The sequence below is a fragment of the Caenorhabditis briggsae genome (genome assembly GCF_000004555.2).
Source record: "Caenorhabditis briggsae complete genome, chrII, whole genome shotgun sequence".
NCBI classification, from domain to species: Eukaryota; Metazoa; Nematoda; class Chromadorea; order Rhabditida; family Rhabditidae; genus Caenorhabditis; species Caenorhabditis briggsae.
In genome coordinates, this window is record NC_013486.2 from 9,711,650 (window position 1) to 9,728,362 (window position 16,713).

A 16,713-nucleotide genomic window follows, 5' to 3' on the forward strand; every position below is an offset into this window, starting at 1 on the left:
CTATGGGCAACAAGCCTCACGGATGTACTCGTCGGTGCATTGACTTCCACAGCAGTGAGTAGCGATATCCTTGCCCTCTTCTGAAAAATTCTTATTGAAAACTGATGAGGATTGTGCTGAAGCTTACGTGGTGAGCATAGATCTCCGCACACCTTCATCACAAAGGCAATCAAACGTGGTCCACAGGTTCTTGATGCTCGTCGGGCTCTCGACTTTGGCATGTTCTCGATGGCATCGTCGACGGCAAGCTCGAAGGCGAGCTGTCTAATGAGACGATCGTTAACTTCGGACGATCCGTCGAGATCCTGAGCGTGGAATGTAGCGGTTGCGTTGACCATGTAAGCTGCGACAAGAAGAAGAACGATGGCAAGGGAATTCATGATGGGAATAAGGGGAAGATGTGGGTATTGAGATGTTTCGAAATGTGGGTATCCTATGATAAGGTATGAAGGATTTCTGATTTTTCAACGTTTTTATACTGAGGGATTATCTCGGAGAAGGGGAGGAGTCTGAGCCTCGTCCTCTTGCTGGAGCTCCGCCTTCCGCTTCTGAAAAAGTCGTGACAAAGAAAAGAGAGAGCTTCAGAGAGAAGCGAAAGGGGCGGAGTGTGTTGGCAAGTAGTAATTTAGATTTTTCGTCGGAGCTCATGATATCGAATATGACTTATGATTCATGAAAAAACAAGAGATAAGAGAGAAAGTGCAGATATAAACCAATGGATGCGCTGAATAGACAAGGGAAAGGGATGGGAAAACGACAAATGAGAAAATACGGAAAAAGAAAGTAGTTAATCAGGTTGCAATATGGAAAATTGGAAAATCGGAAAACAACAAAAACAAAAAAATGTTTTGATCCATGATGTGCAGAAACTACTTTGGTTGATCTGAAAATAAATGAGCGTTGTTTTTATTCCGAAACCTTGAAAATTAGCTGAAATTTCTTGAAATTTTCGAAAAAAGCCCGTCCCGTCCCAGCACAAGTATGTTATCCATCTCCAATAAAGATGGTAAACATCAAAAAAGTCTCGTTGTAATTTTTAAAATGTATTTCGATTTGCTGTTATGCTCTCATCCCTCGAGGAAATTCTCTTTTCCCATCTGTAACACTTGAAAATACTGATTTTCCATTATCACAAAAATACCCTAAAAACAAGTTACAAGTTACAAGTTAAACCTTATACCGTAGAAGGGCCCCCATATTGTCAAGTTTGAGCTCAATTATCTAGTTTTGTATGCGAGATATCAAAAAGTGGTAGACTGACAAAATATTTCTGATACAAAATATTTCTGATACATTTTGTCAGTTGACCACTTTTTTATATCTTTCACAGGAACCGAAAAAAATTGGCTCAAAGTTTAAAGATATAGGTCGTTCGATTAGAGTGTTTATGGTATTTTCAAATGTCATGAAATTGAAATTCCCTTCTATTACAGGTTTTAAAGTATTTTTTTAGTTGTTTAAGGTCATTCTTCTTTATCTGGACAAAAAAAACAAGAAAAAGTATTAATCAACTCATTTATTGAAGCCAACTAGATTGGAGTAATCATCAGAAGAGAGATCTACATTGCTGATAAAATAACAGTTAAATTAGAAGAGATCAAAGACGGATTCGAGAGGGTTTTCATGGGCAACATGCTTCTTTAATATAGTCATCACTGCATTGATCTGCACAACAGTGGGTGGCAATGTCCAGGCCGCTTTCTGAAATTGAAAAATCGGTACATATCAGAGATGAAACCACTCTTACTTGGAGTACAGATGTCTCCACAAACTGAAAGAACCAATTTGACGAGTTTCGGTCCACAAGAACGAGCGTCAGGAGCGCCTGGAACTCGACGAGCACGCGAGAGAGCTTTTAGGTTGTTCTCCAATTCCAACTCGATTTCCATTTCCTTCAAGTAGCGAGCAGTGGCATCTCGGTCCAGGAATGAGGAGACGGTTTGAGCAAAAAGGACAGTTACGGCGATGAGGGCGAGGAGTTTCATTTTTGGTTCTGCAAATTACTAGATTGTTATGAGAATAAGAAAATGTGATGTGAAATGATATTTATTCTCGGAACCAAGCTTTTTATACTACTCGAATAAGAGGCGTGGCAAAGTGCAGACAGTCTAAAATGGAAGATAACAGTGGGCGCGGAGACGGGGCGGGGCATCGGCGGGACACCGGCGGTAGAATGGATAGATAGAAGATAGGAAGACAATAATATCTGGGCCGATTGGAACTGAAAAGAGCTTCAATATTGTGTGTCATGAAATAATATGAACGACAGACCGTTCAATGGTCACAGACGGATGCGAAACTTGTTTCAGATGTTTACACTAATGTTATGGAAAGCTGACAAGGAACATCGGATAATAAAGGGTTATTTTGGCATTTATCACAAATAAAATCATCTGATGATGCTTGATTCTGTAGAGAATGGATTCCATTAGGAGGCACGGGTCCAGCTGAAGAGGCGCTTGTATCTTTTTGAGGTCACCGAATTAACTGGATTCGCAAGGTTGCGTGGGTTGTGTTCCACTAATCAGATGATGATCGGAACGAGATGAACTTTTCATATATTTAGGCGGATTGCCATAAGAGTGGGCTGCCTTGCACTCCCGGTTTGGGCAAAGGCGCCTATTCGGTGGGCAAGATGCGTAAAACCTTGGCAATTTGGACCAAACCTTGCCCAAACCAACGACTCGCCCACCTGGGCAGTTTGCCTAATTGACGCTCAACCTTTGGCCAAAGCTCCCTGAGACATTGAAAAATTAAACATTCCCTCCGTTGTACGAAATAATTTCACACGGCCGGATCGAGAAGTTCTCGGATCTCTGCCAAAAAAGAACACATGATGTTGTTGCTACTAATCCTTCTCCCACACCCGTGAATTGCACTTATTCCTCAGCAACAACACAGTTCTTTTCGATGGATTCTGTTCAAGTTCCCACGCCGTTTTTGCACAATGGTCATGTGTTTTTATTTTCCTCTCTCAAACTAACTTTTTTCAAAACTCTTCTAGACTTCTCAAAGTCTAAAATCTAGACAGAAGCCCTGGGAATCTTGAGTAGTATCGTGCCAAAGGAATCAGTGTGAAATCAAACTTAAATTTTTGAGCTTTTGGTTTTTTCAATTGAAAATTTGAACATGTATAATTATGATGAATTGCGTATATAGCCACGTCATCATAATCTGAATGCACATGCGACGTCATCAAACAAACATTCAGATGTAGTAAATATTCCCACAAGCCCTACTCTTCCCAACCCACCCAAAAACAGTCTTTGACGTCGTCAGAAAAATACCGTGATTCACTATAATTATGATGACATTATCTTCAAGATGTACGCATCGGGCCAGACTGTTAGTCTGTTCCAAGTGATCAGGACAATCTAAAAATTGTTAAGCAGAACTTCGTACCAAAATAGATAATCGTCTGACACCATCTTGTTGCGGTGAGTTCGAGATATCGATAGCTAACTTGGTAAGCGAGGCATTTCAGAGAAAAAACCCGTACTTTGGGCATTTTTTCAAGTGGAGGCTTACATCCTTTCTCGATGAGCCAGATCTAAAGTCAGAAAATTCAGATCCGCACAGTTTGAACTCTTTCACATTTATCAATACTGTACCGCGAGTCAGTCACAAAAAATGACTCAAAAACCAAGTCAACACAAAGCTAGGCGATCAGAAAGCCCAACTCTGTGTGATAATTACTGCTTTTGTCTTCAGAATGGTAGACAACCTGTTCCGGAATTGCTCATCTTTTTTTGCTTTTCAATCACTATCGTAAAGAATCATAATACGTCACTTTTGGATTTTTGAAAAGCTTCTGTTTCAGATTTTAGGGGTCGATTTCACATTCAATTCCGCCTACTCCTTTTCCAATACTCTAAGCTCCGAAAAAGTTTCGTTTGACGTGTGGGCTCATCAATTCTGAAGAAGTTTCTTCTGATCCGCGTTTTTTTGAATTTTTAAAAGGATTCGAAAAGAAAGAAGCAAAGTTCAAGACCAGCTTGAGTCATATATTTCGAATTTTGTGGCATATTTTCAGAAACATTTTTTGAATTTATAATTAGCAAAAAAGTCACTTCTCGCGAGAATTCGTGACCTTGAGAGAGTTTTGCTTTTTCTTGATTCTTTTACAGAAGTACTTCTTGAAGATTAAAGCTCAGGTGACACCACTCTCAAAAGAGAGAGGGAGCTGAGAAAAAGCAGACATTATTTTTGCAAATGCTGTTCTCTGAAAGTGTGAAATTTTTGGAATGTTTTTTTAAAAAGAAATCCAATAGTTTTGATTTTGTTGGTTGGTTTCCAGTTTCTTTGTAAATTAAACACTCTAATAGAGTGGTACCCAAATCATCGACTTTGATCCCATTTTGCTCGGTTCCTATGCAAGATATCAAAAAAAATGTCTACTGATAAAATTTTTGTGACATAAACAATTTATCAGTTGACAACTTTTTTATCTTTTACAGGAACCGAGATAAATTAACTTGAAGTCGAAAGTTAGGAGGCCATTCTATTACAGGTTTTACGATATTCTAAAGTTCTTGGTATCAAACAATTAAGCTATAGCCTAGCCTATAGGCTTCATGTTTTCATACCACTGTGTTGCTATCTTCATGATAACGAGCTTCTTGATTTACTGATCATTTTCTGCTGATAAGAGAAAAAGAAGTTCAGGTTTTCCGTTAGCTTTTTGAGAATTTTTGAAATTGATGCGACGATTGAATTTTAAATTACCGTATCTAGAAAAATAACTTTGATATTTTCCTTATTTTAGCCTACTTTATTTATCAGTTCCACTTCCTCAATCGTGAGGACTCATGTCAATAACATTCCCAATGAAATCAGATGTTTCTCGACGTCTATCAAGTTCAAAATTTTATAGTTCCCATATCCTTATTTGTCTCCTGATTTGTATGGTGTACAACATCAGAATATTTTGGCTGTTTGATATGTAGCTGCTCTCAGTGATAAACAATCACTTTCTACGCACACACAAAAACACAAATTAAGGATTTTTACCTCTTCTTCGCTTCTTTGTCAGTTTATTATGTTTTTCTCACACCATCTAGCTCATCCTGTCTAATTGTTTTTTATTTCATTCATTTTTTCATGTCTGATGTTTAGGTAACGCTAAAAACATGGGTTTTCTAAATATCGGCTTATCTCAACGAGAGCCAAAAATGCAAAAGATTTCAATATTTTGAAATCTTCCCTATTTTGAAAACAGGAAGAGGAAACGCTTGTCAAAAATTCCGTAAAAAACGAGTTAAGATACTCTAGATGGTAAGACCTGAGATGACCTATAAATGTTCATTCGTTCATAGAATCGGATATTTTGCCGGGTCCTCGAATCAGCTATCTATGTTTCCACATCATCGTCCCCTTCTTAACTCTTCTCATACGAAAATTCGAAAAACTATCTGCTTTCCAACATTCGGGGAATTTTCAAACGCAACACAAATAAGCTAGGGACAGAAGATTTTGCTGAATTTTTTTTTAGAGTTAGGGTATGCATTCTGACGTGACGGTGTATGATGCTTCGTGTTCACACGACGTGTCGTTATCGTGACGCTTTTAAAAAACCAATAGCCTCAGTTTGTGCCACCGTAGATCAACTGGTTACGGCGCGGCACCTCCAATATTCGTCCCACAAGTTCAACTCCTCGAGAGGCTTATATGAACAAAATTTTGAGACAGTCATTCTTTGCTCATGTTCGCCCACCTTTAACATTTTTAATAGTAAGATGATAACTTGAAGAACTATCTACATTCCCAGTTTTGGTCATTTGTTGAAAACACATCCGAATTGCTGTTAAATATTATTCAAGAAACATTGTTGACAACAGATCTAACGAACTTTGCAAAATGTCTCGTCAGAATCATATATAATTATGTTTTGCACTTCTTCTTGGAATTTTCGAAATCGCAGCTTTTCTCTGAAAACAATTTTGTTCTTAATCTCGTCAACATGCTAATGCATCAACTACGGTAGTCACCTGAGAAACACGAGATACCTTCTTCTTTTCCTTGTTCTGCTTCTTGCCTACTATGAGAAATTGTTGACTCCGCCCCATTATTTATCACATAATCAAAAACTAACTCCTCCCCTCTTTCAGCTCGACGAGTCCAATATAAAATCAAAAAGATTTGACTCTCTTCTTCAAAGTTTTATTTCCTTAACAATGAAACTCCTTCCTCTTCTCGTCCTTCTGGTTCTTTTCCAACTCGGAGCATCAAGCCTTATGAGAAATTGGATGCACGACTTCGAGAGTCGCCTTCCAGTGGACGACTATGAAGATCCAGAAGACTTTGTGGATCTTGGCTTCCACAAATTTCCGAAAAATATGATGTCTCGTTCACGACGTGGAGACAAGATGAAGATGTGCGGAGGAAAGGTGTGGAAGATGGTGACGATGGCTTGTGGAGGGCAATGCACAAGTGAGTTTTTATAAGAGAATATATCCAGAATCTAATTCTTGAACTTCTGAATTCCAAATATTCCAGAAGAAGACGTGAATATCGCTACTTCATGTTGCGAGACAATGTGCACAATGGAGGAGATCATCGGGCTGTGTTGCCCAGGACGCTAAGTGGATCGTGGATCTTCGGATAGGGAACTGTTCTCTAGATCAATTCATCCCCGCCAACTAATTGCTTGTCTTCTCTCCACGAGTTAATCATTTAATTTTCTTTCTTCCAACCCCTTCCCGAAATTTACCAGACTTTTTTCCCGGCTTTTCTTTACTATTCGATACTCAACTTTCCATCCTGTACATTCCAATTATTTGTGTATACAATAAAAATGACGTAGCATCTGAAACATCGCTGTTGTTGACGATACTGCTTCTGGGAAGACGTCTTGACAAAACTGCCACTTAAAATTTTTCGTTTGATAGCCTAGGTAGCTCAATACTCCAGATGATTCTAGATGACGTGCGCGCAGATGCACACGATTCAAATATAGCACCAAAAGTGAGAGAAAGTAATTTGACAATCCAAAAATTTGTTTATCAGTGCTCCGTAAGAGAGTCAGAAAAGGAGCCCGTGACATCTTCAGATGACTAACGTTGTGACAATTTGAAGCACATGAACAATTGAATCACCAAGAATCTCTCCGGCTGCTCTAATTATAGGCTTCTTTCTTGTTGAATTCAACCTCACACCTCCGTTTCGTCTATCTGGATTATTGTTTTTAAAGACAAGAATTGTTTTTGAAGAATTTCGAGGAAGAACGACAATTGTAAATGGCACATAAACATAACACGAACTCAGTGAATTTTGGGATAAAACAGAGAACAGAAGTACCAGTTTCAGCCCACCAACGTGGTTCAAAGAAAGCCAGAATCAGAAAACGTCAAGCTCAAACTAGACATAGAACTATAGAACTAGATATAGAAACTAGACATAGACATAGAGAACGAGGAACATATTGTAACCTATCAGAAAATAGTCTGTAATACCTAGAAAAGCGCTACTGGATGCTCATTTCCAGGGATTTTCGGAATGTCGAAAATTCGGAGTTTCCAAATTTCGGTATTTCAGAATCTTCGGATCTTTTCAACATTCAATTCATATAATAAAAACGCCACTTTCTCATTGCAAAATTGAAAAAACCTCTTGAGACCTGCAATCAAACTGTTCGCCTGCGTTTGATATACAGTACTCAGAAAATTTTTAACTCCGAAAAGTTGCTTCCGAAAAATTCCAGTTGGAATTCCAAATTCGGTTCCAAACATCCCTGCACATTTCTCTACCAGAATACACACAGAATAATAGTTTATTGGCATCAAACAAAACATTGATAGCACAAGATACAATTGAAGAGTTTTAAGCCAAATTAGAGAAAAAAACGTGATGGAAAAATATTTACCGAGAAAAATAATACATTAATATTGTCCTGAAAACCGTAATTATAAAGATTGAACATCGTTTTTGGCATAGAATATTATGGATCATTTGAAGTGAGTATCAGGACAGCATGCGTCGATGATCGTTTTTATGTTGCATGGCTGGGCACAGCAGAGAACTGATAGATCTGTCCCACTGTCTGAAATTTAAGGTTTTGTTGGAAGAACGAAAACATCTTTAGCGCCCGAGCGCATTTACAAGATATTCTGAAAAACAACGGTGCGAAAAATATCAAAGCTTACCTGTCTGACATTCTCCACAAGTGGCAAAGATGAACAAAGCGAGACGTCTTCCACAGAACCGTATCTTGTTCTCTTGGAATCGGGATGCACGAGTAGAAGTGAGATGCTTTAATTCTGGATGCTCGACTTGGTTGTTCTTCAACTCGTTGATTTCCAGGTGATCATTCAAATAGTCAAAGTTGGTGGCGGCAGCACCGATGTCAAGAATTAGAAGAAGAACGAGAACCTGGGCGTTCATTTCTTTAGGAAAAGTAAGTTCTTTTGCGTAGTCCTTTTGCGTATTCATCCATTTTTATAGTAGCTTTCAAACAAAAGAAGGCGTGGTCCAAGGTGTCCTTCCCATTCTTCCCGTCCCATTGGGGATTAGAGGTACGTGGCAATCGGGTGGAAGATGTTGCGCAAGAGGAGACGTAGCACATGGACACACTGTATGGAGGTATTGCGCAACGGCTGGTACGTGGGACAGGTGGGTAGCAGGGAATTGAACTGAAACAGATGGAGAATAGGGAAAGAGGTCAAAAGTGTGCATTTGAATTTCTTTGCATTGGAGGTGGTACTGTAGCTTTTTGAATTGTATCCAGTACAAATGGAATGAGCGAATGTCTTATAAGTCAGAAAATGGGAACCCGAGAAGAATTCCTGTTTCACACTAAAGCTATTCTGCAAAGGATTGACAGTACATGTTCCTACTGTTTTTTTCAGAACATTTCCATTACTGTGAAGGATTGGTAGTGCATCTTTCTCTTTTTTCTACAAGAATTTTTCATTATCTTCCAAATAATTAAAGGAGGGGGACATGAGATCTTCAGGAGTTTTTCTAGCTATGGTGTGCATTCTGCAGTAACGTGTACAGTGTTTGGTGTTCACATATCGCATTGCTATCGTGCCGCTTCTACCCCGTCAGGCGGTGTAAGCCTACGCCACCGTAGGTCAGTCGGTATTTGCGCGGTACCTCCAGTGTTGGGTCCACAAGTTCAGCTCCTAAAGGGTCTTGTATGAATGGAATCTCGAGAAAATTCTTTTTTCATGTCTACGCTCTTTTAATTGTTATTCTGCTTCAGTTCCAAATTGTGGTTTCTACCTGGGGTAACTTGTTATTGTTGATACGTTGTGTGTCACAGACGACGTATGTATTAATCACAGACAAATTTACACGACATCGTCAGAAATTTTGTAGGTGAATCTCAACACAACAACAGAAAAAGTTATCGACAGAGCAGGATGTAGTTGATCCTATAGTTGATCCTTGACGCTAGTCCTAATCATCAGATGTCAAAGGTTTCAAATCATATTTCCAATAAATACATTTTAATATTTTTCAAGAATCCACCCGCAGCAGTCAGAAAAAAGTTTCGAAATTTTTGCAAAATATCTAAATCTGCTAATCCCTGTCTAACTAATCTTCTTCTTCTTTTTTGTTCTTTTTCTGATTTGAAAATAATTCATATTTAACGTTTCGGCTTGCTGCAAAGCAAAAACCTTTTTTTTTTTGCAAAAAACACAATTTAAAATTCGATTGAAGAGCTCACGGTCCGGCGGGCATCAATCTCGTCAGACCAATTCGAGAATTCGAAAAAAAGGGGAAGACGAAAAGTGCAAGAATGTTGTGTTTTTTTTTGTTCGAGAGAAGGGGCCAGATCAGAATTCCGAACTTCAAGGGTCATGAGACACTGAACATGGAGAGACATCTAAGAATGCAAGACTAGAAAAATGAAGATTTAAGAAATTTCAAGGCTGTAATTCCTAAAAAAAAGACTAGAACCTATATTCAGATTTCTGATTCTCCGAATTTGTATACATTGCTCTGCAGATTTTCAGCTATTCGGTTCAGAAACGGTGTGGGAGGTACCGCGAAACCTGTAGTAGAAGGACCCCCCACACTTTCAAGTTTGAGCTCAATTATCTCTATTCTTATGCTAGATATCAAAAAGTCAACTGACAAAAATTTTCTGATATGTATTATGATAAACAAGTTGACACTTTTTTATATCTTTGACCGGAACCGAGAAAAATTGGCTCAAAGTTAAAAGTTTGGAGCCCTTCGATTACATGTTTTATGGTAAATTCTTTTCCAGATCAACAGATGATCAATTTTTTTGAAATGCTTAACAACGTCATCACTGATTGCTCCCTGCAGTTAACTATTTCGCCACATCACAGTCAAAATGGTCCAAAACAACAGCAAAGTTCTGAATCCTTCTGGCGATGCTGACGTTTTTCAACTTCTAGTCGTCTCGTGAAGGATTCTTGTAATATATTTCTTCCAAGTAAATTCATATAATTGCCATGTTTGAGAAGTATATTTGCACTATTTTGAGCTGCTGATCACAAAAAAACGTCATGATCATCACACAGCAAATGGAAACCTTTTGTGAAACACATGAAACGCGAGATTGTTGATTTCTGTTTTTATACTAAAGGGCACTTTAGTTTTTTATTGAAACCTTTTTTGTTATGTTTGGTGTCTTCAATTAACTGAAGTCCTAAAAATCTGAAACACAAAACATGATAACGTAAATTTCAGTGATATCTGAAAACACTGAAAAAATTCAAATGAGAAAGTTGAAAAGGGATCTTCAAAACTTTGAGCCTATATATCTCGGTTCCTGTAAAATATATCAAACGGTGGTTAACTGACATAATGTTACTGATATTACGATAAAGATTTCGTCAGTTTGCCACTACTTTTCGATATCTATCACAGGTCCCGAGATAAATTAGCTCGAAGTTAAAAGGTACATAGTGTGGTCATTCCATAGGAGTACAGTATTCGCATTCAGAAACATCAAATAAATGTTTGTTTTTTGATTTATTCTTGGTTTCTCGGGAGATCAGATAGCCAGATTTCTTAAGAATCTTGATTATCATAGCGGGCGGGTAGACAGATAATTACGATGCCCTTTTGCAGTAAAGAGGACCTTTTAGGGCAGTAGTAGTTTCTGAAAATGAGCATCAATTGTGCAAACGACTAAAAAAAAGGGAACCACATTCAAGGGATACTGTAAAACCTGTAATAGAAGAGCCCACATTTTAATTTCTCTTACAGTAACCGAGATGATTGAGTTAAAGTGATGGAAGCACGTTCTCCCAGCGTGAAAATTTTTGATTTGAAAACTAGAGAAAAAATGTCTCTGCGTCTCTTCATCTCTCACGCTATTTTTTCTCAGTACAAAACTTTGAGCCTATATATCTCGGTTCCTGTAAAATATATCAAAAAGTGGTTAACTGACATAATGTTACTGATATTACGATAAAGATTTCGTCAGTTTGCCACTACTTTTTTTTCCACAGATTTAATCGGAAACCTGGATGAACAGCTAAGAACGTCTCAAAAACGTTCAAAGATGGATATTTTTAGAAAATTTTTTATGGGTGATATAAATCACACCCGAGATTGTCTGTAAGAAGTTTCAACACTTGTCTCAAACTATCAAGCAACATATGAAGCTTTGAATAACTTTTTCGGATTTTCCGAGTTTTTAAGCAACTCTTCTTGTTCTATGAGCAAATTAAGTTACAAACCTATTACAAAACTTTTGGTTTATTGATCATTATGATCGGTTGGATACTCGCAGAGTTGTGAAGGGTACAAATTTCAGTACAAAATTCCCAAAAACCCCCGATTTTTGACACTTTTTCAAGATTTTCAATAAAATGAGGACCTAAGTAAAAAATCGAAGACGAAGGAATTGTAGCAAATGTCTCTGCGGTATTGATGACGTTTTTATTTTTTTTTGATTTCGTAAAAACCTGATAGACTTATGCACGGTTGAATGAAACCGGTTTTTATCAACTCGGTGTTCACTGACTCATATGCTCAAAATGCTCCAATTTTCAAAAAAAATTTTGTGCAGCTGATAGCTGACGTCTTCAGTAACACAGCAAATAATTTTTCTTCTGAAAAATAGCTCAAGTTCGTACTTTTCTGTGATTTCCATGACACTAGTGATAAGTTTCTATTAGTAGGGTTTCCATTTGGGCGGGTGAAGAAGCGGGCTACCCGCTACCCACCCGGGCGGCTCCCACCCGCGGCCCCCCGCGGCCCTTCGCAATTAAATGCGTGTGAATTTTAATAAAAAGGGAGGCCCCGGGTGGGTGCGGTCGGGTGAATCGCACCCAAATGGAAACCCTAGAGAGAAAAGGGGAGGCGCGTGAAGAATTAAAATTTGGCTAGAGTGCAACCAACGAGAGAACTTTTCCAAAAATTTTCACTCTGGGAGACCGTGTGGAAGTATATATTTTTTTGATTTACAAAATTGAAAAAATCGAGATAGAAAAACAAAAATACGATTTTAAATACTTTATGCTATAACGCCATGATTTTCTTAAACAAAGTGTACTGATTAGCAAGACTTTTGTCTGTTGATCCCTTTCGCCACATAGAGGCTCAGTGGTATGAAGCTTGAGATTTCTAGGATATTTGAAATTTTCAATTTTCAAATTTAAATTTTTAACTACCTTTCTGTTGGTCCTGTAAAATGAAGGACCACTTGGGTTTTTTGGGTGTTTTTTCAAATCCATTCCACCAAATCGCACTACATGAAATCGCGAAATGTATGTACTGTTCGACAACTGGTTTACAATTCTGTTCAATGGAACTGTTCTTGACTCGTTCGGTATCCTCTTTCCTCGATTTCTCTTTCCCTTGACTCATATTCTATGCCGTCTCAGTTTGCCTAACTGTTTTGGTCTCTTTCTAACTGTTTTGGTCTCTCCTAACTGTTTTGGTCTCTTAATCTGATGTATATTCAAATAGAATTTATCCTGCCAGCAAACTACAGAATGGAAACTTGAAATGTCAAGAACAAGATAACATTCAGATATGGGCGTAAACAGGCATTATCTCTAGAGACGTTCTGAGAAGCAAGTGCAATCCGGTTCAATAAAACATATAATTTCCAGCTGAGAAATGTGTATTATCGGAAATCATTCAACATTCAATTTTTTAAATGACAAGAGAGCGACAGTTGGTACCCAACCACGTGGGTCCATCTGATTCTTCTCGGAAGAGTGGATGTTCCAATTGGATTGAGCAATTGGAAGAAGAACGCAAGAGGGCACAATATAACAATAGGACCCGGCCGGTGCAAGTTGTAATATGTCTGTATTTCGGTTGAAGATTCTCTCTTCTGGAGAAATAGATGTAAAGTGTATAATTGATAAACTCATCGCAGACAAGCGGTGGTCGAGTGATAACAGACAAACAAACGATGGTGAATTTTGATCACGTAAACATTCACAAAATGAATTATTATTATGTAAGTTGGTGAGACTACGGGGACCAAAGATTGTTTCGAAGGGGAGATTTATAGTAGAAATGACAGATATTATGAAAGAAAAGACAAACGTTCAAACGAAATACCAAGTAAAAAAGCTTAAAGAGAAAATTCTGTAAAAAATAAATAAAACGGGTTTTAAAAATAATTATGGTGATAGCACTCGATAAGAAAACCTGAACATTGAGCAGGTTTCTATGAATTCTGAAACTTTAATTTTAGAAATTATGTACACTCAGCAAAAGTTCACAAAAAATAAATGCCTGGTTGGTTCATAAGTACGGAGACTTTGTGCATGGGCTGCTGACACGGCACCAAGTTCGATTTTCGGAAACTTTTAGGACATTGCTGTATTTCAGAAAACCAAACGGTATTTACTTCAGAGGGTCACTAGTCACTTTGGACAGCAACCTTTCATTCTTAAACAAGATTGTGATCCGTCCCATGGCTCCAAATCGACTGGCAGTGCTCGGAGCCCATTTTCCCGGTGACAGAGACAAGGTGGCCCACATCATCGCTGGACCAACCCACTCGACTTTTACGTTTGGGGATTCCTGGAACCTGTGTTATGGCTCAATGTCATCCAAATCTGGAGTCTCTGAAGCGTGCCCTGCTCAAAGTCTAAAACGATTTGGACCCGGACTATCTGCGGCGCGCAGTCAAATCAGTTTCGACAGATTTGAAGGCATGCATCGAGTTCAAAATATCTAAATTCGAATAGCTTCTCGAATAACTGTGGTTTTTCTCTTCTATCAGAAAATAAAGTTCACCCTCTTTTTTAGGTTTTAGACCCAAAAACCGAAGTCTCCATATTTATATCCTGTACGTGTAATAGAAGAGTTCCTTCACTTTCAACTTCAAGCTAATTTATCTCGGTTCCTGTCAAAGATATGAAAGTTGTCAACTGGTGAATTGTTTGTTATCATGATATCAGTTGACACATTTTTTGATATATTGTTGACAAACCCATTTGACCATGAAAAGGTTTGCCAACCTAACGGCGTAGGAATTGAGATAATTGAACTCAAACTTGACAGTGTCCCTTCTAACCAGGGAATGTAGTGAATCGGGTATGGAGTTACGACACATGACCTATATCATTGGAAACCTGAGAAAAAGTTATGGACGAATATGCAATCAGAATTTGCTATAGAGCCACCAGCGTCCATATTTTCTATTGAAATTGAAGGAAAACAGTAGAGAATTTACAGTTTTAGACCTGATTTCCTCCGAGCTGGTGGCTCTATAGCCAAAATTGGTCAAATATATATAGCAAATTTTGAATGCATATTCGTCCATAACTTTTTATCAGCTTTCCAATGATATAGGTCATGTGACGTAACTCCAGACCCTATTCACGCCATTCCCTAGTAAGACAGTTGCTACGGTATCAATATTTTATAGATAATGTTCAGTAAACAGTCATCAAAATATTCAAAGTCAAAAAAGAACGTCTCGAATTTCACTTTTCGTCCAATTTTTGATTCGTTTCAAAAATGCTAGGTTTAATCCTACTACCCTACGCCTCTGCAATGTCTTCCCCCACATCTTTGAATCAGCACTGACAAATTTTCAATCATCTCTGCAAGACAAGGAAGCAAAAGCTCTCTCCAAATGAATATTTTACAATATCTAGTATTGGTTGTCGAAATCTCGAATTGATTGTACTTGACTAATCCGAAATGAATACGTGATCATCCATCTGGACGGGGAGAGATTCACTATTATTCTTTCCTTCTTTCTCCAACCGTAATCCTGAAGCCGTCACTCGGCTCCATTTCTTTTTCCTATTTTATTTGGTTTTCAGGCTTGTTCAGAGGTTAAATATTTTTACGATGGGCAATAATCTCTCTAATCTTTTTCATTGGAATTTTCGGAATACTATGAATGAAGTCCAGGCGACGTTATACTGATAAAATAATTCAAATACTCATCTTCTTTCCACTATCAACACCAAATCCATTTGGTTGTTTTTCTTCGAATTTTTTCCTATTGCCTGTCATTCGCACAAGAATCTGTGAAGTTGGTTTCAGGATTTTACGCAGTCTAACTGAAATAAAAAAACATTCCAAAAAAGAGAATAAAAAGAAAAAGAAAAAAGAAAAAGAAGAAAGTGGTGTGGAATCTACGCCCGAACTTCCGACGAACATCCGTTGAAGAGTCACCGATTGTCACTAACTTCTAGGCTCTTCTTGGTACTGACTGTTTTTTTCTTAAAAGTTGAAACTCAAATCGTTTTACAGTCTGACCATGGTTTTCCTGTTTCTGCAAATAGAGATCAAGAAGAATTTTTTAATACCACAGTCGTATAATTTTTCAAATATTTGTATCCCTACGTCCTTGAAAATCCACCATCATCACTCTCTTCTTGGTATCCCACTCAGGGATGTTCGGAACGAAATTCGTAATTCCGAAAATTCCGAGCATTTACAACAAAAAATTTGGAATGAAATCCCGGTCGGAATACTCAGAAATGTTTTATTTTCGGAATTACTGCTTTTCGGACTACGATATGGCAAAGGCGCAAGCGCTTGCGGGTCTCGAGCGGAATGACTTTCAGTATTTCCGAAATTCCTAAATTTTCTAAACCGGAATATTCCTAAATACCGGAAATTTCGAAAGTCGGAGATTTCGACATTCTGAAAAATTTCGAAAAGGCCATTCCGAACATTTCTGATCCCAACGGTTCATCTGGATCGATTTTCTATTATTTTTAACTTCAAAATAGTTTTTCAAAGTTCAATATTCATCATGTTTGTACCCTTACTTTACAATACAAACTCTGTATCTATGTCTTTAGAGAATCACTTTGTTCTGATTACTTCAAGATACAATTTGACAGTTTTACCGAGTGATCATAATCCTCTGATTTTCGATTTGTCACGTACTTCCTGATGAAAAAGCAGTGATCATAAAAAACAACAAGAGCTGGAAGAAGAATGAAAAGGAATAATGCATATTTATGAACCCTTCCTCATATTCTCAAATATAAATCTGGACCTCTATTTTTCTTGATGAGAAGAAGGAGTTCTTCCGGGGTTGACGTGCCATCCATGCGGTGCACTCCAATCTAATCGCTTCCTCGTTTCACACTACTAGACCCTTTCTTCTCCATCTTGCATCTACAAAAAAGAACGGAACTCTTCTTTTTCATTGTCTTTCTTTTTCTCTATCTCAAGAGACCTCTCTCCAGCCCTTTTTTGGGGGCCCGGCACAAAGTTCGTGTCATGATTTAGCACTCTTTTGGGGGACATCGTCACATCGATCAGTACAATCTTCTTTTCCTTCTTTTCATT

At 38.0% G+C, this 16,713-nt stretch overlaps 4 protein-coding genes across 4 annotated transcripts; 1 reads left to right on the plus strand and 3 right to left on the minus strand.

Annotated features, from left to right (window-relative positions):
• CBG02555 lies at positions 1-380 on the minus strand (the record flags this gene model as incomplete). The annotated part of the gene is made up of 2 exons (XM_002630799.1): positions 1-80; positions 128-380. The coding sequence occupies 2 exons, from the start codon at positions 378-380 to the stop codon at positions 1-3; spliced, it is 333 nt and encodes a 110-aa protein (XP_002630845.1).
• Positions 381-1,621: 1,241 nt separating this feature from the next.
• On the minus strand, positions 1,622-1,985 carry Cbr-ins-6 (the record flags this gene model as incomplete). Its single annotated transcript, XM_002630798.1, has 2 exons — positions 1,622-1,701; positions 1,748-1,985. The coding sequence occupies 2 exons, from the start codon at positions 1,983-1,985 to the stop codon at positions 1,622-1,624; spliced, it is 318 nt and encodes a 105-aa protein (XP_002630844.1).
• Positions 1,986-6,173: 4,188 nt separating this feature from the next.
• Cbr-ins-3 lies at positions 6,174-6,581 on the plus strand (the record flags this gene model as incomplete). The annotated part of the gene is made up of 2 exons (XM_002630797.1): positions 6,174-6,429; positions 6,496-6,581. The coding sequence occupies 2 exons, from the start codon at positions 6,174-6,176 to the stop codon at positions 6,579-6,581; spliced, it is 342 nt and encodes a 113-aa protein (XP_002630843.1).
• Positions 6,582-7,943: 1,362 nt separating this feature from the next.
• On the minus strand, positions 7,944-8,379 carry Cbr-ins-2 (the record flags this gene model as incomplete). Its single annotated transcript, XM_002630796.1, has 2 exons — positions 7,944-8,038; positions 8,142-8,379. The coding sequence occupies 2 exons, from the start codon at positions 8,377-8,379 to the stop codon at positions 7,944-7,946; spliced, it is 333 nt and encodes a 110-aa protein (XP_002630842.1).
• Between the last annotated feature and the right edge of the window lie 8,334 nt (positions 8,380-16,713).